We start from the raw sequence: 19,358 nt of genomic DNA, 5'->3' as shown, positions 1-19,358 counted from the left end.
ACAATCAAATACAAAACTAACCCAATCAGTGGCCGTCACCCGCATCGCAACATCCTCCTTTGGCCTGTCAGACGGAACCTGGATCCCCAAGGGCACCTTCCTCGCCGTCGCCGGCGAAGGCATGGCCCTCGACCCGGAGTTCTACAAGGACCCGGAAACCTTCAACCCGCGCCGCTTCCTCAACGAGGCCGGCAAGCCGATCTCGCCTGAGCTCGTCTTCCACGGCATCGAGTCCGGTAACGGTATGTGGGGTGCGGGCCGTTTGACTTGCCCTGGTCGTCACTATGCTAGTAACCTGAGCAAGTTGATTATTGCCAATCTGGTGATCAAGTATGATATTGCGTTCCCAGATGGGAAGACGGATATGCCGGTGGGGACGGAGGATGATGGCGCTTACTTGCCAGACTTGACGCAGAAGATGGTTTTGACGGAGCGGGTTTAGAGGGGTTAGCAGAGGTGGAGAGATGGAGAGATCAAATGTGGAAAGGCATATTCAAGGTGCCTGTGGGAGGGAGTGGAAGTTGGGGAAATCTATCTAGTAGAGATACAGATGCTTGTCGCTTGGAGATGTTGTTCAGAGTTATGATTCTCATAGAGTACAAAGGAAATGATACATGTCAATATTTCCGTTGCAATCATGGGATTCGTCGTGGATATTAAAACTGCTTGAGTGGAATAGAAGACCTTATATCTACTGTATATACTGAATCAACCAGAAGCCAGAGACACTCTAGTCATACTATCCCCCATCTTAATCGACCACTCCCCCTTCCCCTCCTCCCTCTCTGTAACCACCAGCCTTGGATCCGTCTGGGGTCGAGGCAACGATGGGATCTCCATACTTCTCAGAACAGGGTCTCTGATCCATCCCTTCCCACCAACAGGCGTCAAATCCGCCCGGCAAGCCAGCAGAGCAGCAATAATTAGAATCTCTGTAGACGCAAACTGCCGACCGGGACACATATGCGGCGCCATTCCCCAGGGCTGAAAGTTACTCGGAAGAATCTTGGTCTTCTTCTCCCCGCTCTTCGAGGGGACGAACCGGTACGGATCAAACTCGCTGGCCTCCGAGCCCCAGATATCAGAGTTGTAGTGCGTCGGCTTAGCGGGGATTTGCAAGTAGCCACCTTTCTTGAGGAGGTAGCCGTCGAGGAAGGTATCTTCGGTAATAGCCCTGAAACCGACCTGGTAGTGTCTGACACGTTGAGTCTCCTGGTACGCTGATAGCAAGGTATGGCATTCGGTCTTCAGTGCAGATACGTCAAGCTCGAATCCGCTTTCGGACTTGCGCACGGCCTTGTTGAAGACTTCTGCGCGGACATCTTCGAGGAGTTGTGGCCGGGAGAAGATCTCATAGACGGTCCAGAAGAGCGTCGGAACGGTGTTGGGATAGGCAGCGTCAGAGAGGGTGGACTGCATGCGCGCGATCTCATCCGCGGTGAATCCGCCGCTGAGGAGGATCCGCTGGCGCTCGGCAACTAGCAGAGAGACGTCGTCCGGCATGTTCTCGAAGTACTGGCGGAAGGCTTTCCACACTTTCGTGCGTGCTTTGTAGCCTGTGCCCCAGATGTCTACGCCGACCATGTGGCCGGGGCGGTGTTCGTCCCATGTCCTTTGCCTAGTTAGCGTGCGTTATGATTGTCGCGAAGGAAACATACCACATGGCCTGTTCGATTTCAGGATCCTTGAGCGGGTGCTCGACACCGTACAGACCGGCAGCCGTGGCCTGAACAACGGCGTGCTTAGCCCACGCTAACAGTTCAACCTCTCCCTGTTTCAGGAGCGTCTTCAGTTCAAGCAGCGCCTGGTTTCCCATGCGAAGATTCTGTGCGTTCAAGGCAGGGCCCGGGGCAAGTGTTGCTTTTGTCGAGTGGCTAAAGTTCTCGAGGAGATCGCCGTCAAAAATCTTATCGGATTCATCACTGATCTGTGCGTGGATCTTGTTGTGTGTTTTGAGCAGGGGAGTGAATGTCAGAGACTTTGCTTTCTGGGCGAGCTGCGTGATCCGGGTTGAGTTGGAGATGTACACTTTGAAGTTGAGGATGCCGACGGTGTAGATTTCGGCGTCGGTCGTTTCACTGGAATCTTCTTTAGATACTTATCTCGGTTTAGTGGTGAGAGGTTTACCTTAGGTAGTTGTAGTAGCCGAACCCGTGACGAAAGAAACCCAGCACATGGCCGATGATGGGCACAGGGATCGAAGGGCTCAACCGACGCGGCTCTCGCGGATCATCACGCTGAGCAACAAAATATTCCAGATTATAGGCGAGCAGGAATAGCCCTGCGAGGCCAAGAAGAACCTCACGGAGCATGCTTAATGACACTGACAGCCAAGACCCGTGAATGGGAACGATTTCATAGGACGGTCTTGATTGCGAAGCAAAAACTAAACACATCTATCTTTAAAGCACATCTACGACTACGATGCTGGTCAGACCATGGCTAGTCGCGAACATGGGGAGATGCCTTTTGTAGTGTATCGCGAATAGCCCCAGGATGATACCACCGTGGCACCACCCACATACACAACGCCAAACCCTCGAATTGAAGGATCAGCCCCTCCGTATAAACCAGCAATAATGTATTTGATCATCAGCTAACCCTAACCTAATCTCGCTTTTCACTATCGATTGATACCAGTACCCTACTACGCCGCCACGATGATCTTCACCCCACCTTCATGGCTCCCCGCCATTCCTGAAGGTCTGGCCACCGCTACCACTGTTGGAGACTTTGTTCTTCGCGGACAGCCAGATACTCCTCGTGATGACCTGAAGGTTCTCGTGTCTGCTACTACACAGGCCTCAAAGACCCCTGCGCAGATTGCGGAGGACGTAGAGGCGCTGGCTGCTGCCTTTTCCCAGGAACTGCAGTGGTCTCCTAACGAGCCGGTGCAGGGCGGGAAGGTTGTTGCTATTTGGTCTGAGAACACGGTACGATAGATATGACCTTCAGTACACAGTCTCGACTAACAATGTTAGATCGATTACCACACTCACTCATGGGCGACTCATCGCCTCGGAGGTACAAGTCTCGTCCTCCACGCGAGCACCTCGCCCCCAGAGAACATTGCGCATCTTGGATATGCGCAAGCCAAAGTGTTAATTGTGTCTCCTCTGCTCGTCGAGGCCGGACGTGCTGCTGCTGCCGCTCTGCCTGGTCTCCGCGTGTTCCTAACCACACCTGTCGAGGGAACCGACTTCAAAACCATCCAGGAGCTGCTGCAGCTAGGTAAGACGCTGAGCCCTGTGCCGGCCCTTACCCTCTCAGCCGAGGACGCAAAGACTCAGACTGCATACCTGTGCCCTACGAGCGGTACTTCCGGAACTCAGGTAAAAACACCCAGCCTTTTCTATGACATTAGCGCTAATAAAAATACAGAAACTCGCCCGTCTCACACACTCCGGCCTCATCACCAACATCCTGCAAATGAACGCCGTAGACCTACTCACACACAACAAGGGCCCCGAGGTTGCCCTCGGCGTTCTCCCCTTCAGTCACGTTCAGGGCCTCGTCGCAGCTCTCTGCCACATCTACCTCCGCGACCAGCTCATCGTGCACCCGACCTTCGACATGAAGGCCGTGCTTCTGTCAGTCCAGATCCACAAAATCAATCGGCTCTACGCCGTTCCTCCCATCCTTGCAGCCCTTGTCGCGAACCCCTTCCTTTTCAAGGCGTTTGACCTTTCTTCCGTCGACAAGGTCTACGTTGGTGGTGGCGCTCTGACGGAATTCCTCTACAATAAGATCAAGAGCGTCCAGCCGGGATGGCAGATTACCGTTGGTTATGGTACGTTACCCATCACTCTGGTCTCAAAACTAGATTCCATTTTCTAACGGGCACGCTTTTAGGATTGACCGAGAGCGCTGTCGGCGTCTCCCTGAGCAGCCCGCGCGAGTATCTCCCCGGCTCAATCGGCGTGCTTCTACCTCTGTACCAAGCGCGTCTAATCCGGGAAGACGGCACCGAAGTCGACAGCTTCGACGAGCGCGGTGAGCTTCTTCTCTCGTCCCCCAACCAGGCACTCGGCTACCTCGGCGACGAGGAAGGAACCGCTGCGACATTTCGCAACGGATGGCTGCACACCGGCGACGTCGCGGTGTTCAAGCAGGGCGCGGAAGGCGACGCGCACCTTTTCATCGTCGACCGGCTGAGGGATATGATTAAGGTCAAGGTACAATTTCTCTAGCGTCTCAGGATTGATGTCGGATGCTGATATAAGTGGCTTGTTTTAGGGAATGCAAATCTCCCCGATCACGATTGAGTCGACCCTGCGACAGCACCCCGCCGTCGCGGACGTCGCGGTCATTGGTGTTCCTGATTACCTCTCTGGTGAGAAGCCCAAGGCGTATATTGTCCCCGCGAAGAAACCTGAGGAGGGCGAGGTGGAGGCGCTGTTTGAGGAGTGGGATGAGTTCGTGCAGAGCAAATTGACCGAGCCGCATTGGCTGCGTGGACGGTATGAGCTTCTTGAAGCGCTGCCTCGCACGCCGTCGGGCAAGGTTACGAAGGGTGTTTTGCGGCAGAAGAACGCGAGCGCGAGCGCGTAGTTGGAGGGGTTGGTTACGGAGGTAGTTCTTGTGGTCTGTGCTCAGTGAAATGAAGGATTGAAGGATCAGGACGGGCTAGCAGGGAATCTTGGAATAGTGTGGCAAATAAACTAGACTAGTATCGAGTCTAACATATATCAATCACTTGTTACATGCATAACTGGCCAGCCCCGTAGACCCATATGTTCGAGAGCCCCGTCACTATGAGCCCTGGGATATGTATGTTGACCCCGGATGGGGAAGGGCAATCGGCACTTCAGCTACAGCTCCAAGCCCGCGCTGCAGCAGATACGGCGATGAATTCAATGCCGTCGGAAGAGACGCCGCCTGCCAATGCGCTTCGGGCGATCCAGAAACAGCTCGCATCGGATGTGGTTCCGGCGCGGAAGTGAGTATTGTATCTAATTGTAGATCGTGGACCTTGCTAATATTGTCAGTCTCGGATCGTTCGTCACGACACAGATGGAGGCCGAAGCCGAGCAGGTCATGATCGACGCGTGGAATAAGAACCTGATCAACTACGAATCATACCCGGCCACGACAGACATGCATACTCGGTGTCTGAACATGATTGCCAATCTCTTCCATGCGCCGCTGCAGGGGTCTGCTGACGCGGTTGGGACGAGCACTGTGGGTTCTTCGGAGGCGATCCTTCTAGCTGTTCTTGCCATGCGAAAACGCTGGGTTGCGAAACGGAAGGGTGCGGGGAAGGACTACAGTAGGCCGAATTTGATCATGAGCTCGGCTGTTCAGGTGTGCTGGAAGAAGGCAGCAAGGTACTTTGACATTGAGGAGCGGTATATCTATTGCTCTAAGCAGCGGAATACTATCGATCCACAACGAGCGGTTGACCTGGTGAATGAGAATACGATCGGAATTTGTTCGATCCTAGGAACGACGTACACGGGTGAATACGAAGACACAAAAGCGATCAATGATCTGTTGGTAGAAAGAGAGCTTGATGTGCCGATCCATGTTGATGCTGCATCCGGGGGGTTCGTGGCTCCATTCTTGCATCCGGATCTAGTCTGGGATTTCCAGCTCGAACAGGTTGCGTCGATTAATGTATCTGGCCACAAGTATGGGCTTGTCTATGCTGGGATTGGGTGGGCGATTTGGCGCAGCGCAGAGTACTTGCCTCAAGGTTGGTTGTTTCTTAGAGAGTCTTTCATATCTGCTAACTTCCATTCAGATCTTATATTCAAGCACCACTATCTCGGAACAGAACAGTCATCATTCAATCTCAACTTTTCCCGCAGTGCATCCCACGTCATCTGCCAATATTATAACCTCATTCGTCTCGGAAAGCATGGCTACCGTCGCATCATGACCCAGCTAGCAGATACGGCGGAATATCTGACCTCCAATCTGGAGCAAACAAAATGCTTCGAAGTCATGTCCGGCAAAGCTCCAGGTCTTCCGCTAGTGGTCTTTCGTTTGGATCCGAGTCAGGAATATCCCTTTGATGAATACGCCCTGGCCGAGGAGCTGCTCCGCAACGGGTGGATGGTGCCTGCATACACGATGGCACCACATAACGAGGAGAGCAAGATCCTTCGCGTGGTGGTGCGCCAGGATCTCTCGCGGCTGGACTGCGATGCTCTGGTAGCGACTCTTCGGCGCGCGATACATCAACTTTCGTGAATTATGGTAGTCACATTGTGGTCCTATTTTTCGCTCTCCTTAGCCCCCGGTCTAATTCGTCCGTTCGAGTACCGGCGTATTCGGTTGCAGCTTCTCCTTGCGATATGCGTGTTGCGCGCTGTAGTCCGCGTGAAGCTGGCGCCGCACCGCGGACACTGGCATGCTGGTCGTGCCCGTGCTTTCTCCTGTATGTGTCGCCGTAAATTGCTCCGCGTGGTGAACTTCTTGCCGTTGCATCCGTGGTCCCAGCAGCGGAGATCTGCGTCGTCGCTCACGACTTCTTTTGCGGGTCGCGAGGATGTAGCTGGTGCTGGAATGGGTGGTTTGGTTTCTTCTGCTGTTGGAGAGGTCGGTGTCGCGGCAGCTTTGGAGCCAACGTAGTAATTGAAAAACTCCTCGTCGTCTTCGTCGTCGCTGCCGTTGTCCTTGCTTCTGTCTCCGTCGTATGCGTCGTCATCGTAAGCGTCGTAATAGTCGTCCTCTTCATCCTCGTCCTCGTGTTCCCCGTCCTCCTCCTCCCCTTCTACCTCCACGGCCTCCTCATCCGCCCGCTTCTGGGATTCAGGCTGTACTGTCGGGTCTCGGTCTATGCTGGCTGGAGTGTGAGGTCGATTTCCGACACAGGTTGAGTCTATGGTATGCACGAGCTGAAGAAATCGCCGGAACAATTCCAGGTCCTGCTGCAGGGCCGGATCCTGGCTCATCGCGGGGGAATCAACACAGTCGACAGGTCTATAGAGGCGCTCATCGCGTGATACAAGCAGTACAGTACAGTCAGTACTTCTGACTTAGGGCTAGAAGTCGATTGGGGATGGTGCCACTGGCCCTGGTCGGTGGCGCCACGGTAGATCCCTCAACGAGTCACCGTCTCACCGACCCTGCCAGCCTTGCTTCTCCCAGCCACTGTTGCGCCCGACCCCGCTGGCTTTGTTACCCCGCTCATTTGAATCTGGATTCTGAGTTCTGGTTGTAACTTGTAAGAGATCGATGGGTACTGTGTTCCTGCCCTCCCTTCCTAGCCGCCCACCGGACTGAACATGGCCGCCCCCCAACCGTGTGCGATAGATGTCCAAGACATATGGGGGCCTCGCGTCAAGGGATGCGGTACAAACTTCGACTTGACTCTGCTCTTTCAGGAGTCGATCCTAGCCATCGGGCCCCTTTGTATCGCGATCTGCTCGTCTCTCTTCCGCGTCTGGCAGCTTCGCAATCGAGAGGTTATCGTCGCCTCTCGCGCTCTCTATTGGTCCAAGGTGGTGAGTGCTTGAGCTAATGGAGTTTCTACTAACTTCCTGCTAACATGCTTGGCTTGTAGGTTCTTTACCTCGTTGCGTGTCTTCTGCAGATTGCCCTGTTGATCGTCCAGGGCATCCTCAAGACCTCGCTAACCCGTGCAACTTATGCCGTCTACTGCCTCACCCTCGTTGGCTTTGTGGTCTTTCTCCTCGCTTCTCATTATGAGCATACACGCACCGTACGGCCGTCGACGGTCTTGCTCCTCTATCTCCTCTACTCTATCGTCGCCGACGCCCTCCGCGCAAGGACGCTATGGAGCATGCCATCCGACAACACCGCAGTCGCCGCCACATTCACCGTGACCGTTGTCTGCAAAGCAGCCATCCTTCTAGCCGAACGTACCCGCAAGACAGTCCTACCAGACAAACGCGACCCAACACCCGACGAGCAAGCCGATATCTTCTCGCAAGCCTTCCTCTGGTGGATCGTCCCGCTGTTCATCCTCGGGAAGAAGAAGACGGCCCTAACTGCAAAAACTCTACCTGGAGTAGAACCTGATATGCTCCGTCCGATGCTAGCAGAAGAGCCGAAAGACGACAACGAGCCCAGCTTGAGCGCGCCCACGATCTTCCATCACCTCTTCCGCGCGAGGAAGTGGCTGCTCCTAACTCCGATTGTCCCACGGTTGATCTATATTGGCTTTAAATTCTCCCAGCCGTTCCTGGTGTATCGCGCCACGGCATACATGTATGACCCCGAGGGCCCGAATACCAAGAAAGTCGGAGGTGGGCTCATTGGAGCTTATGCGATTGTTTATGTTGGCATTGCGGTAGGCGTCTAGAGATATTCCCTTTCTCTAACCTCCAAGCTAACAGAGTCAAAGGCATCACAAGCATTCTACCGCCAATGCACCGCCCGCGTCATCGCCGCCGTCCGCGCAGACCTCGTCGGCAAAATCCACAGCCACACCCTCAAGCTCAGCGCCTCGTCCTCCTCCCGTGACTCCGCATCCATGCTCATGAGCGCAGACGTGGAGCGCTTCGCCGCCGGCTCCCGCGACATGCACGAATGCTGGGCCTGCGTTATCGAACTCGCGCTCGGTCTCTGGCTGCTCGAGGATCGACTCGGCGTGACCGTCGCCGCAACCGGAGGACTAACAGCGTTCTTCATCGGCCTGACTGGCCTAATCGTGAAACCCGCCGCGACGCGCCAGAACAGGTGGCTGAAGGCCATGGAGGGCCGCATCGCCGCGACGACGCAGGCGCTCTCTGCCATGAAAGGGGTCAAGATGACTGGCATCGCAGAGATAATCCGTAAGGATCTAAGTGCGCTGCGTGATATCGAGGCCGTTAAGCTTCGGCATTTCCGCTACGTCCTGCTCGTTGTTGCATGGGCGGCCTGGATCCCTGTGATCATGGCGCCGATTATGGGCTTCACGATCTATAGCCAGGCGTTTGGACACCCGCTTACCCCGCCCGTTGTGTATCGGTGTTTGACTATCTTTACGCTCTTCGGTGATGCCATTGCCGCGCTGATCAATAGTGCCATCCAGCTTGTTACCTCTATTGCCTCGCTGCTCCGCATTCAGGAGTTCCTTCTGGATGATAATACCCGCCATGATAGTCGGCATCTGCTATCTTCTCCGGAGGATACGATGGACACGGATGAGGCTCCGTTGCTTCCGGGGGCGCAGACCCCGCCGATGCAGCAGGCTTCTGGGGATACTATGCTCCTGCGGAGACTCAGTCGACGGCTCTCTCGTCGCCAGCGCGCGGTCACGGTGCAGCTTACCAGGGCCTCAGCCGGCTGGAACGCGGAAACACCCTCGATCGTCCAGAATGCCGACCTTGACGTCGCTGCGCCAACGGTCCTCGCTGTCGTGGGCCCAATCGGGTGCGGAAAGACAACACTCCTGCAGATGCTTCTCGGCGAAACGCGCAGCGCAGCTGGGTCCGTCTCGCTCTCGAAATCCCGGATCGGGTACTGTAGCCAGATGCCGTGGCTCGTCAACGATACAGTGCGCGATAATATCGTCGGCTCGGCGGTGTTTGATGAGACCTGGTATAATTCCGTTGTGCGCGCGACGGCGCTGGATAAGGACTTCAAGGAGATGATGTTTGGCGATAGCACGATGGTTGCGAATGAGGGGGCTAGTCTGAGTGGCGGGCAGAAGAAGAGGGTTGCGCTTGCGCGGGCGATCTATAGTAAGGCGCCGATTATGGTGCTGGATGATCCGTTTAACGGGCTGGATGGGAGGACGGAGGCGGCGGTTTTGGAGGCCGTGGTGGGACGGCAGGGGCTGTTGAGGCAGCAGAGAACGCTGGTTGTTTGGGCGACTAGCTCTGGTAAGTGATCTCTCGGGTCAATGGAGTCGAATGCTGAAACTGTACAGCCCAGCAGGTCCGATTCGCAGACAAGGTGATCTCTCTGGACCAGAATGGTACTGTTCGGAAACGTGATTCCTTGCTGGTGGTTCCTGGCCTGGAAACTACCAAAGAGGACTCAGATCAGCCTGGTATCAGCAGCAACTCGTCCACCTTGGAGGTGGTCCAGGAGGCTCTCGCAAAGGGTGTCGGTTCCCCGGAGGCAAAGGCTGTGATTCTGGCCTCTGCGGGTGCGCACAGGTACTATGTCAGGTTCTCGGGGAGGCGCAAGTTTCTCGTCTTTCTTGTCTTGTGTGCTATCTTCGTCTTTGGGATGACCTTTAATCGTGAGTTTGCCCTAGTAGCCTCGTTACTGCATGCTGACACTAATCCGCAAAAGAATACTGGATCCAACGCTGGTCCGAGAACACCGTGACCGACCCAGGTAGCAATCAGCGAATGTACGTTGGTGTATACTTCGGTATCGGATCCCTCCAGCTGGTCTTCTGGACTGCTGCCGCTGCGTAAGACGTCTCCCTCATCGCACAACCACCTGCATATTCCTAACATAGCTGTCTAGATTCTTCGTCTTGACAATTACCCAACGCACCGCAGACCGCTGCCACGACGCCCTCCTAGACACCATCCTCGGCGCCCCCATGTCCTTCTTCGACTCCACCGCCGCCGGCGAAACAATCAACAGATTCAGCCAGGACATGCAGCTCATCGACACCGAGCTACCCTACGACATGCTCGGAACCGTCACCCAGGCCATGATCGTCATCGGCATGTACGGAATCATCATCTACAGCTCGCCCTGGTCCGGCTGCGCAATCCCCGCTGTCATCGTGGCAGCCTATTACCTGCAGCTCTTCTATCTCCCTACATCCCGTCAACTGCGAGTTCTCGAGATCGAAGCAAAAGCTCCTCTCTTCTCGAACTTCATTGAGACGCTGAATGGCCTCGCCACGATCCGCGCACTGGGCTGGACGGCGGATTACGCTCGACGCAACCTCGATGCAATCAGAGTCGCCCAGCAACCTTTCTATCTCCTCTTCTCTGCGCAGAACTGGCTCAATCTCATTCTTGATCTGATTACTGCTGGTCTTGCGGTGACGATCATGTGTGTGGGTGTCGCGACGCGCTCGGCGTCGAATGCTTCGATTGGTCTGGCCTTGTTCAGTGCTTCTAACGTGGGTGTGTCGGCGAAACAGCTGATTCAGCACTGGACGAAGCTCGAGACGAGCATGGCTGCTGTTGAGCGTGTGCGGTTTTTCACGGATACCACGCCCTCGGAGGAGAATTCGGAGATGAGTGGTGTTGTGACCGATACGCAGGATAGGAATAAGTGGCATGGTGAGGGACGGATCTCGTTCCGGAATGTTTCTGCTAGATATAGGTTTGTTTTCTTCCCTGGTATAACAGTGTCTGTTTGTGGTGCTGATAGTGTTGATGACTAGTCCATCTGCACCTCTTGTCCTCCGCGACGTCTCGTTCGATATCCAGCCAGGCCAACGATTTGCTATCTGTGGTCGAACTGGAAGGTCAGTCCCCCTCCTCACTCTCTCTCAATTGCCAATGAAGAGCTGACAGATAATAATAATAGTGGAAAGAGTACCCTCCTCGGCGCCCTCCTCCGTCTGATAAACCTCCACAGCGGCTCCATCCACGTCGACGGCATCGACATCTCAACCCTCAAAGCCAACGACGTCCGCTCGCGCTTCATCACCCTCCCGCAAGAACCAGTCCTCATCACCGGCACAGTCCGCCACAACATGCAGCTCTACGAACCCTCCACCACCGACGAAGCCATGATCGGCGCCCTCTCGGACTTCGGCCTCTGGGACACTATCCAAGCACAGGGGGGTCTAGACGAGACGCTGACAGAGGGCCTCCTCTCACATGGCCAGCGCCAACTCTTCTGCTTCGCGCGCTCAACCCTGCAGAAGGGGAATATCGTTATCCTCGATGAGCCGACGAGCCAGAGTGATCGCGAGACGGAGCAGATGCTGGATCAGGCGATCCGCGAGCGCTTTAATAATCATACGGTGCTGTGTATTGCACATAAGCTGAATACGATTCTCAGCTTTGATACGGTGGTTGTGATGGCGGGGGGCGCTGCGGCTGAGTCGGGGAATCCCCGGGAGCTGTTGGAGGATCAGGCGTCCTATTTTTCGACGCTAATGCGGAGTCGCGAAGAGGAGCAGGAGAGCTGAAGTCGTCATTGACAAATACCTCTCGGCTAGGGTCTAGACCAGCTGGTTGGGTTGGCCAAGTCGAAGGGCTGCCTACCTGCCTGCCTGCTGCGCTGCTCCGGGACTCTACTCGGGCATCCAAGCCGACTAACTTACTCCAACACCCGGCATGTAAATTGAACTCTTTATATTATTGTAATCATTACACATTAATCATTATTCCTTGTTGACGCCCTCCCCGGACTCCCTGTAGTTGTCGTGTTCGCCTCTAATAACTGCCGCACATGCTGCGTGATACTCCCAACGCTCGTCCGTAACCGCTCAACCTCCTTCGCCTCTCTCTCACAGCACCGTGTCAATATATCGATTGCCTCAATCGTAGCTGATAACGTCGCCGTCTTGCTCTGCCGCACCCCTGTTCCTGAGTTCTGCTCCTCCTTATTCCCACCCTCTAGCTCCAACGTCCAATCCTCCGCTTCCGTCCGACATATCCGCTGTGTGCTCTCAGCAAGAAGTGCCTGTGTCAACGCAGCGTATTTCTCATTCAGCGACGAGCGGTATCGTTTCTCGACGGCGTAGTGCGGCCGTTGCTGCTGTGCTGCTTTTGCTTTGCTTGCTCGGTCGCCCTGTCATCATTGGTTTATTTAGCCTTGTCGTAAGATCTCGTGTGGTTACAACACATACCTTCTTAATAGTCGAGCGCCTGGCTCTCTGTTTAGTGGTATTATTGCTGTTGCTATTATTGTTCTGCTTCGCCGGCGAGGCCTCACTGGCACTCGGGTGGGTGGAGCTGGCTGTGGAGATGGAGGCTAGCGAGTCAGTCCGCGGTGAAGGATCAGGAGAGTTTGGCTTTGGGCGACCGACCTGTTGAAGGCGGCGGCGGCAGTGACTGGGGGGTTAACATGCCCATGGACATGGGCCATTGGAATGTGGTGTCTGCTGTTGTTGTGCCTGTGCCAGCGCCAGCGCCGGGGGTGCAATTGCCCACGTCGGGGAGCTTCCAGTCGAAGAGCGTGGTGGTGGACGGGTCGCTGAAGTCGAGGTCCAGGTCGAGGTCGATGTCGATGGCGCTGTCGAAGGCGGCTGCGTCGAGGTCGCAGAGGTCGTCGACTGTTTGCATCTGTTAGTTTTCTGTCAAGGGCAATGGATGCTGGGCGGGGGGAGCGTACAGTTCACAGCGTGGTCGCTGCCTGCGGAGGGAAGGCCGAAATCAGCGTCAAAGTGGGTGGTCATGGTGGTCAACAGCAACAAACCCGTCACAATGGTTCAACAAATCAATTATAGTCAATAGTTATTCTGCAGGACACTCCCTGCGACGGCGAAACAATTGTATTTATTATCCTGCACGGCCGTTGGTCGCTGCATAATCATCTCGCAGGACAAGTCGGTTATAGTAGCTAACAGCACTAGCTGCCCTTCCCCCCTTTTTCCACCAACCTGATCGTGGCACTGCACGTCGCAGTTCCACAATTGCACCTTATGAGACTACTGAGAAAATGCATGTTGGAAGTCTTCTGTTATTGGATCCTTTGATTAATGGCCTAGCGAGCCGGGCCACGGTCTCCGTGGCATGCACTGCTGCTTGACCTCGAGCAGCTTTCAGCCCCCATGGCGCCGAGTTTTAGTTCCAACTCGGCTGGTGCAGGCCAAGCTCTGAGTCCAGCTTCTGCAGCCCGGCTAAAGTTAGTCGCATTGAGTCAGCATTCTGTTCCACGCCGCGTGCTGATTGGTATCTTTTTCGACAGTACTAAATTGCGAGCGGCCTGCCTTACCAACTTCACCGGTGGGAGGAGAGCATGCTTACATATTTGGTATAAAAGTTGCAGGATCAGGGCCCAGCATACTCGGCGGTCTCTGCCTAACTTAGCGGACTTACAAGGCTCCGTGCGGACCATGCGGAGTGCCATCTGCTAACTATTGCTGGCTGGCTGGCAAGCTAGTAGCTGCGGCTCGCAAAGGCCTAGTCTTCGAAGTTCTAGATATCTTCCGTACCTTCAAACCCAACAGAACTATGCAGAATCAGGCAATATCTGTGGCCGTGCCCATCCGCTAATTCGACAAACATCCGCCCCCCCCCTTTTGTCCCAGAGTCTAGATGTAACATACCAGAAACATCTGGGCATCCCAGGCTCAATTCGCACTCTTGCATCTCCGGATTGGGGAAACAGAGTTCAGATCATACGTCATGAGGCAGATTGCCCTGGCGCGTGCAGACCTGTAACTAGAATGTACATGTACATGATGCCACTGCTGCGAGGTGCTGTGGCGTCTATTTATACGAGCTGGCTGGCACGGATTGAATGTACCTTTAAGCGCAACCGATCTCTAATTTAACACTCACATCACATCCATACTCCCATCATAACATCTATATCCATAACCAGACCATGAACCAATTACCGCAACTCACCCCCGAAATCGCCGCCTCGCGCGAGGACTTCGAGCTCTTCCGTCGTCTACTCCGTGTAGCTCGGCTGCTAAATGCCGATAACTTCGATGCCCTTTGTTAGTACCAACAGTTTCCTATCAATCATATCTACTTCCAGTTCTACTAGTACCCCAGCTAACAAGGGAGCAGGCAATCAGAGTCAGAGTCAGAGTCCCGCCTTTAGTCCCTTCCCTGGCACTGGAGGTGAGGGGGGAGGATTCTTAGGGCCGTCCTTACTCGCAGCAGGCACGCCACACCCTGCCGGGTTAGATGGTGCCACCCCTGGAGGCATAAGCTTGGGCGACTACGATAACGACGATGACGACGACGAGTACAATGAGCCTGAGGAGGACGAGGATGAAGATGAGACAGACGACGAGTTCAGCCCCCACAGTCACACTCCACGGCGCAGAAGGCCGGTTACCAGGCAGAGCAGATCGCAGACACAGAGCCAGAGTCAGAACCAGGGACAGCCAGCAACGCCAGCACCGTCTCGAGCTGGAGCTGGCACTGGCACTGGCACTGGCACTGGCACCGGCCCCCGGCAGCAGAAACAGGAGCGGCCCCACGCCGCCGTGGAAAAGCGTTATCGATCTATGATTAATAGCAAGATTCAGCAGCTTAATGCTGCGATCCCACCGTCCAATACCTTCTCCCCACTTGGCGACAATCGACCAGCGAATGCTACAGGTACAGACTCGGCTTCTCAGAAGATGCCGACCAAGTCGGTCGTGCTGGACCGCGGGATCCAGTACCTCAACCACCTCATCTCGACCTACGAGCAGACGGAGAAAGAACGCAATGAGCTGCGCGCGACGCTGCAGAATTGGCTGGAGCTCTCAAACCCGGGGAGTAGTACCGAGCGGGGGAGTGCTGCGCCTGCCACGACCACAACGACAACGACAACGACAGCCAACAGGACAGGCTGAAACTCGACAGTAGTTCCAGCGCAAACCGAATCAAATCAAATCAAATCCCTTCCATACAATAATGACCAGCCCAGCCGACTAGCTAGCTCTCGCAGCTCAAAACAAGCAGCTCCATTCGCTAAACCCAGAGAGGAATATCAATTGGCCAATCGCCGCACACGTGGTGATTAGCAGGGACTCCGGCCCCCAAAAATCCGCGCCTCCAAGCCTCGCTGCGGTGAATCTGTGTTGGCTTTGGATGGGGACTTTGTTGGGGCCAAAATCCACCGGTGAGCTCGCTCCCGTGCATGATCTGATCAGCCTCGTCGTCTGGTTAGTTAGTTCGTGTTTTGAGTGGTCGGCGCTTGTTCGGCTAGAATGTCTCAACACTCAAGGAGCGAGAGCTGTTAATCAAATTAGACTAGAGTTAGCCATCTAATAATCTACTGTGTTGTTTTTTCCGGAATCCGTGGCACATGCGTCGTTTTCCGGTTTCCTGGCCCCGTCAGGATCTGCTCCCAAGGAATGCTTGTTCAGTCCGTCGTGGGCTGATCAGGCGTACTGGTATGCGTATGCGTAGTTAAAAGAACCCTGTAACTGCAGTTGGCAAGGGGAAGACAGTAGAACAGCACCGAACGGCGAGTCCTACTACGACTGCAGTGCAGTGCATACAGCGTTAATCCAAGCTTCATGCAGCATCCCTGAAGATTACGCTCCTGAATCATGCGCTGCAGGCTGGAGGTACCCCGGCCGGAATGACCGTTCCTGACAAGACTCCAGAATAATGCCAAAGCCAACACCAGCAGATCCGTGAGTGGTCAGATTCCACCCTCGAAGCATGCAGCCCAGGCGGCTTGAAGTTAATTACGCATCCTGTTACTGGCTAGGTGCAGGGAAGGTGTGATCGCCAAGTGAGATCTAGATCACCGTGTCAAAGCTCGAGATTGCCCTTCGGCCTGCCCGTGCCTATCAGCTTTGCTTGAGTTGTCATGGGTATGCTTGCAAGTGGCAACTTTGCGCGACGATGGCCAAGGGTCCTGCACAAGAAGGCTGGAGCGGCTAAGACAATGGCATTGAGGGATCCTGCATGAAGGTCAAACAATACCTGTGGCGGATGGATCGAGATCGACAGACCCGTAAACGGGACTCGGAGTTTTATTAAAGTTTAACGTGTTTTGGTCGACGAGGGGCCAGGGGCGAGGAGCCACTGGTAGCATTGTTACTCGCCTGCCCGTAAACGTTGCTGAGGCTGTACCGCGATCACTCTGGAGTCTGGAGTTGGACTCTGGAGATCTTAATCTCACCTCCGTCCACTGTTCTCACCTCCAGGCTAGCCTCCACGTGTTCCTGCACTCTAGCCGTTGACATTCCAGGTGGGGTGTGCTTACCAGGTTCCAACTTCCAACTTCCAAGATTCTTGCTGCGGATATCCACGGATGAGACATAGCCAAAGATAAGTAGTCGGAGTATAGTTATGGAGTATTATTTGGGGTCGGTGAAGCAGGTTCTGTGGTGCCAATGGTGGTGCCACCCTATCAATCGAAGGGTGTTCTCGAATGCTGCACCCGGCGGATCAACCCCTGCACCTGCAGCCTGCATTAGAGGAAATTAGGGCAGACCTGGTATCTGTTCCATTCGACCGACGAAGTCATTCCTGTCTACAATTAAATATTTCTGATTAGGTTCAGTTTCTTGGCTGTGCGGTGTGGACGTGCTCTACCCACCTCATATGAGGGTGGACACCGGGTGCGGATCTCATAGCCACACTAATCTTACCTGTATAGGCGGCGTGCAGTTTATCAAATTCAAGGAACTCACATCCGGTCCTGTCGGGCCCGACAGGCGGCCTTTCATGTCGGGCCTCCTCCTGCAGGGCCCCATCTGTGTCAGTGTGTCGGGCTTGCATTCCACCTTTGGCGCGTGGTACCACCACCCAAGCTTTTTGACTAGCCCTTGGCCTCAAAAGGTTTGGATCATCCGAAATCCAAAGACAACCACAGGTCAGTGTCTCAGCTATGGCACCTTTTGTCACCACCTTCTTGGACTTCGGCCAGCACGGTCGGCATGTCGGGATCGGGTTCGTCGCATTCGCAGTACTGCTCATCTGTCGGTTTCTGCTAGCGAGGCGCGATCCCAATGACATACCCTATGTCGGACAGGCTCCCGGCAAGGCGGGGTTCAGCTTGCGGACCTACCTCACCTACTACACCGACTGCAGCAGCTTAATGCGCGAGGCATATGACAAGGTGGGTCGGCTTCGATGACATTGACACGTCTGCTGATACTGAATCGTGCAGTACCTGAGCAAAGGCAAGGCAGTCTGGATTCCAGGACTCGGCGCACGCAAAGAACTCATCCTGCCCAACACATCCATGAAATGGGCTCTCGCCCAGCCTTCTCGCGTTCTGAACCACCGAGCAGGTATTCTCGAGGTCGACTTTCCGAAATACCTGCTCGGCAACGAATTCTTCCTGAACGATCCCTGGCATGGACACCTTGTGCGAACCGAGTTGCAGCCGATGCTCGACGGGGTGTGTGAGAAGATGAATGAAGAGATCAACCTGGCGTTCAACGATTACTTTGGCGACGATACCGAGAACTGGAAGGAGATTGACGTCTTGACCACGGCGCGCAAGATCATCGGCAGAGCTGCCAGCCGGTTCACTGTCGGCGAACCACTTTGTAAGTCACGCAGTTGATACCCGATCGCAACTTGACTGACTGAATCCAGGCCAAGATGAGGAGTACATCATGCACAACTATAACATGGTCGACAAGACGCATACCAGCACCGGCGCGCTGTTGCTGACCCCCAGTTTCCTACACCCGATCATCGGCCGCTTCATCCGGTGGCGCGCAAGCCTTCGCTTCGAGAAGCTGTCTCGCATGATCGAGGCCGAGTACTACAAGAGACTAGAAATCCTGCAACACGACCGAGATGACCCGAACCACGAAGAACCCAACGACTTTTTCCAAGTGATGATGCGATACGCGCAGCGAGAGCGACCGAACGAGCTCAACCTCCACGACATGACCGTCCGGCTGTTCCTGGCCAACCTGGGATCAATGCACCGCACGGCCTTCCTAGTCACAAACGTCTTGCTCAACATCGTCGACTCAAAGACGGAATTCAACACCGTGAACCTGTTGCGCGATGAGATCTCGCGTGTTCTCAAGGAGGACGGGCTGAGCATCAACGAAACCTCAGCCTGGAACAGAGCGCGTTCGCTGAAGTTGTTCCGCACAGAAAGTGTCGGCCGCGAGACGATGCGTCTGCAGTCGTTCGACAACCGTAGCACCGTGTGTAAGGTAATGACCGACGGGGTGACCACTCCAGAAGGAATCCCACTCCCACGAGGTGTCCGACTGTCCTTCCTCGCGCACCCCGCCCAGATCGATGAGGGTGTTTATGAGGATGCGAACAAATTCGACCCATTCCGGTTCTCCCGGCCACATGAAGCGGCTGCGGAGAGCGAAAAGGCTGCGGGTCTTGGAGCACAATCCTTCGTAAGCACCGGGCCGTATCATCTCCCTTTCGGACACGGAAGGGCGGCCTGTCCTGGCAGGTGGTTGGTGGATTTTGAGTCGAAGATGATTGCGGCATATGCGGTTTCTCGCTATGAGCTGGAGTTTCCTTCGGAGTATCAGGGGAAAAGGCCGTCGATCACCTGGATGGTGGAGGCGATGCTGCCACCGAAGGCAGCGAAGATCCGAGTCAAGAGGCGGAAGGAGTAGATAATGCAGTCATGTTTATGGAGAATGTCAGTCGTTACAAAATAGCAGCTCATGTCAGTTAGATATGGTTTGAGATGAATTGGAGATGGTCAAGTTGTCCTCAACACGACTCGTGTCCTTTGTTGATGTTGATTCCTTTGGGTCTAGCGCCTTGGCACAACTTGGCCTTGGCTTACCCTTTTCGGCCAGCTTGATGCCTCGAAACCACATCTATACAACCGTATTAAAGAGTATCGAAATGGGTATATGGGGTTCCTACTGCAATGGTAGACAATAGAAGCAGAATACTATATATATT

At 54.7% G+C, this 19,358-nt stretch overlaps 9 protein-coding genes across 9 annotated transcripts; 6 read left to right on the top strand and 3 right to left on the bottom strand.

Moving 5' to 3' along the window:
* The first annotated feature begins 29 nt into the window (after positions 1 to 29).
* BJY04DRAFT_203325 (cytochrome P450) lies at positions 30 to 527 on the top strand. The gene has a single exon (XM_073713343.1). The coding sequence runs from the start codon at positions 122 to 124 to the stop codon at positions 440 to 442; it is 321 nt and encodes a 106-aa protein (XP_073564531.1). The 5' UTR covers positions 30 to 121; the 3' UTR covers positions 443 to 527.
* Positions 528 to 625: 98 nt separating this feature from the next.
* On the bottom strand, positions 626 to 2,358 carry BJY04DRAFT_203324 (cytochrome P450). Its single transcript, XM_073713342.1, has 3 exons — positions 2,128 to 2,358; positions 1,659 to 2,078; positions 626 to 1,612 (listed from the first exon to the last, which is right to left on the bottom strand). Exons 1-3 carry the CDS (start codon positions 2,310 to 2,312, stop codon positions 709 to 711), a joined length of 1,509 nt encoding a protein of 502 aa, XP_073564530.1. The 5' UTR covers positions 2,313 to 2,358; the 3' UTR covers positions 626 to 708.
* Positions 2,359 to 2,576: 218 nt separating this feature from the next.
* Positions 2,577 to 4,705, top strand: BJY04DRAFT_203322 (uncharacterized protein). Its single transcript, XM_073713341.1, has 5 exons — positions 2,577 to 2,933; positions 2,982 to 3,332; positions 3,382 to 3,790; positions 3,853 to 4,175; positions 4,237 to 4,705. The coding sequence occupies exons 1-5, from the start codon at positions 2,661 to 2,663 to the stop codon at positions 4,549 to 4,551; spliced, it is 1,671 nt and encodes a 556-aa protein (XP_073564529.1). The 5' UTR covers positions 2,577 to 2,660; the 3' UTR covers positions 4,552 to 4,705.
* Positions 4,706 to 4,847: 142 nt separating this feature from the next.
* Positions 4,848 to 6,261, top strand: BJY04DRAFT_233408 (pyridoxal phosphate-dependent transferase; the record flags this gene model as incomplete). Its single annotated transcript, XM_073719972.1, has 3 exons — positions 4,848 to 4,939; positions 4,989 to 5,695; positions 5,744 to 6,261. 3 exons carry the CDS (start codon positions 4,848 to 4,850, stop codon positions 6,193 to 6,195), a joined length of 1,251 nt encoding a protein of 416 aa, XP_073564528.1. The 3' UTR covers positions 6,196 to 6,261.
* BJY04DRAFT_224762 (uncharacterized protein) lies at positions 6,219 to 6,899 on the bottom strand (the record flags this gene model as incomplete). Its single annotated transcript, XM_073718057.1, has 1 exon — positions 6,219 to 6,899. One exon carries the CDS (start codon positions 6,897 to 6,899, stop codon positions 6,219 to 6,221), a length of 681 nt encoding a protein of 226 aa, XP_073564527.1.
* Positions 6,900 to 7,184: 285 nt separating this feature from the next.
* BJY04DRAFT_233406 (P-loop containing nucleoside triphosphate hydrolase protein) lies at positions 7,185 to 12,197 on the top strand. Its single transcript, XM_073719971.1, has 8 exons — positions 7,185 to 7,451; positions 7,511 to 8,260; positions 8,315 to 9,776; positions 9,824 to 10,141; positions 10,195 to 10,318; positions 10,375 to 11,193; positions 11,255 to 11,338; positions 11,401 to 12,197. Exons 1-8 carry the CDS (start codon positions 7,233 to 7,235, stop codon positions 12,008 to 12,010), a joined length of 4,386 nt encoding a protein of 1,461 aa, XP_073564526.1. The 5' UTR covers positions 7,185 to 7,232; the 3' UTR covers positions 12,011 to 12,197.
* Position 12,198: 1 nt separating this feature from the next.
* Positions 12,199 to 13,222, bottom strand: BJY04DRAFT_224760 (uncharacterized protein; the record flags this gene model as incomplete). The annotated part of the gene is made up of 4 exons (XM_073718056.1): positions 12,199 to 12,615; positions 12,674 to 12,798; positions 12,854 to 13,099; positions 13,159 to 13,222. The coding sequence occupies 4 exons, from the start codon at positions 13,220 to 13,222 to the stop codon at positions 12,199 to 12,201; spliced, it is 852 nt and encodes a 283-aa protein (XP_073564525.1).
* Positions 13,223 to 14,376: 1,154 nt separating this feature from the next.
* On the top strand, positions 14,377 to 15,346 carry BJY04DRAFT_224759 (basic helix-loop-helix domain-containing protein; the record flags this gene model as incomplete). The annotated part of the gene is made up of 2 exons (XM_073718055.1): positions 14,377 to 14,494; positions 14,568 to 15,346. The coding sequence occupies 2 exons, from the start codon at positions 14,377 to 14,379 to the stop codon at positions 15,344 to 15,346; spliced, it is 897 nt and encodes a 298-aa protein (XP_073564524.1).
* Positions 15,347 to 17,138: 1,792 nt separating this feature from the next.
* BJY04DRAFT_175347 (cytochrome P450) lies at positions 17,139 to 19,124 on the top strand. Its single transcript, XM_073709314.1, has 3 exons — positions 17,139 to 17,571; positions 17,623 to 18,007; positions 18,057 to 19,124. The coding sequence occupies exons 1-3, from the start codon at positions 17,341 to 17,343 to the stop codon at positions 19,058 to 19,060; spliced, it is 1,620 nt and encodes a 539-aa protein (XP_073564523.1). The 5' UTR covers positions 17,139 to 17,340; the 3' UTR covers positions 19,061 to 19,124.
* Positions 19,125 to 19,358: the final 234 nt, after the last annotated feature.

This window comes from Aspergillus karnatakaensis (assembly GCF_047715665.1).
Source record: "Aspergillus karnatakaensis strain CBS 102800 unplaced genomic scaffold BJY04scaffold_99, whole genome shotgun sequence".
Classification (NCBI taxonomy): domain Eukaryota; kingdom Fungi; phylum Ascomycota; class Eurotiomycetes; order Eurotiales; family Aspergillaceae; genus Aspergillus; species Aspergillus karnatakaensis.
This window is presented reverse-complemented; position numbering and strand designations above follow the sequence as displayed.

Coding starts and splice junctions, on each gene's coding strand:
- BJY04DRAFT_203325 (XM_073713343.1), top strand. CDS start 122: ATGGCCCTCGACCCGGAGTTCTACAAGGACCCGGAAACCTTCAACCCG.
- BJY04DRAFT_203324 (XM_073713342.1), bottom strand. CDS start 2,312: ATGCTCCGTGAGGTTCTTCTTGGCCTCGCAGGGCTATTCCTGCTCGCC. Junction 2,079..2,127: donor GGCTACTACAACTACCTAAG/GTAAACCTCTCA, acceptor AGAAGATTCCAG/TGAAACGACCGACGCCGAAA. Junction 1,613..1,658: donor GAAATCGAACAGGCCATGTG/GTATGTTTCCTT, acceptor AACTAGGCAAAG/GACATGGGACGAACACCGCC.
- BJY04DRAFT_203322 (XM_073713341.1), top strand. CDS start 2,661: ATGATCTTCACCCCACCTTCATGGCTCCCCGCCATTCCTGAAGGTCTG. Junction 2,934..2,981: donor CTATTTGGTCTGAGAACACG/GTACGATAGATA, acceptor TAACAATGTTAG/ATCGATTACCACACTCACTC. Junction 3,333..3,381: donor GCGGTACTTCCGGAACTCAG/GTAAAAACACCC, acceptor ATAAAAATACAG/AAACTCGCCCGTCTCACACA.
- BJY04DRAFT_233406 (XM_073719971.1), top strand. CDS start 7,233: ATGGCCGCCCCCCAACCGTGTGCGATAGATGTCCAAGACATATGGGGG. Junction 8,261..8,314: donor TTGTTTATGTTGGCATTGCG/GTAGGCGTCTAG, acceptor ACAGAGTCAAAG/GCATCACAAGCATTCTACCG. Junction 11,194..11,254: donor AATGTTTCTGCTAGATATAG/GTTTGTTTTCTT, acceptor GTTGATGACTAG/TCCATCTGCACCTCTTGTCC.
- BJY04DRAFT_175347 (XM_073709314.1), top strand. CDS start 17,341: ATGGCACCTTTTGTCACCACCTTCTTGGACTTCGGCCAGCACGGTCGG. Junction 17,572..17,622: donor TGCGCGAGGCATATGACAAG/GTGGGTCGGCTT, acceptor TGAATCGTGCAG/TACCTGAGCAAAGGCAAGGC. Junction 18,008..18,056: donor CACTGTCGGCGAACCACTTT/GTAAGTCACGCA, acceptor GACTGAATCCAG/GCCAAGATGAGGAGTACATC.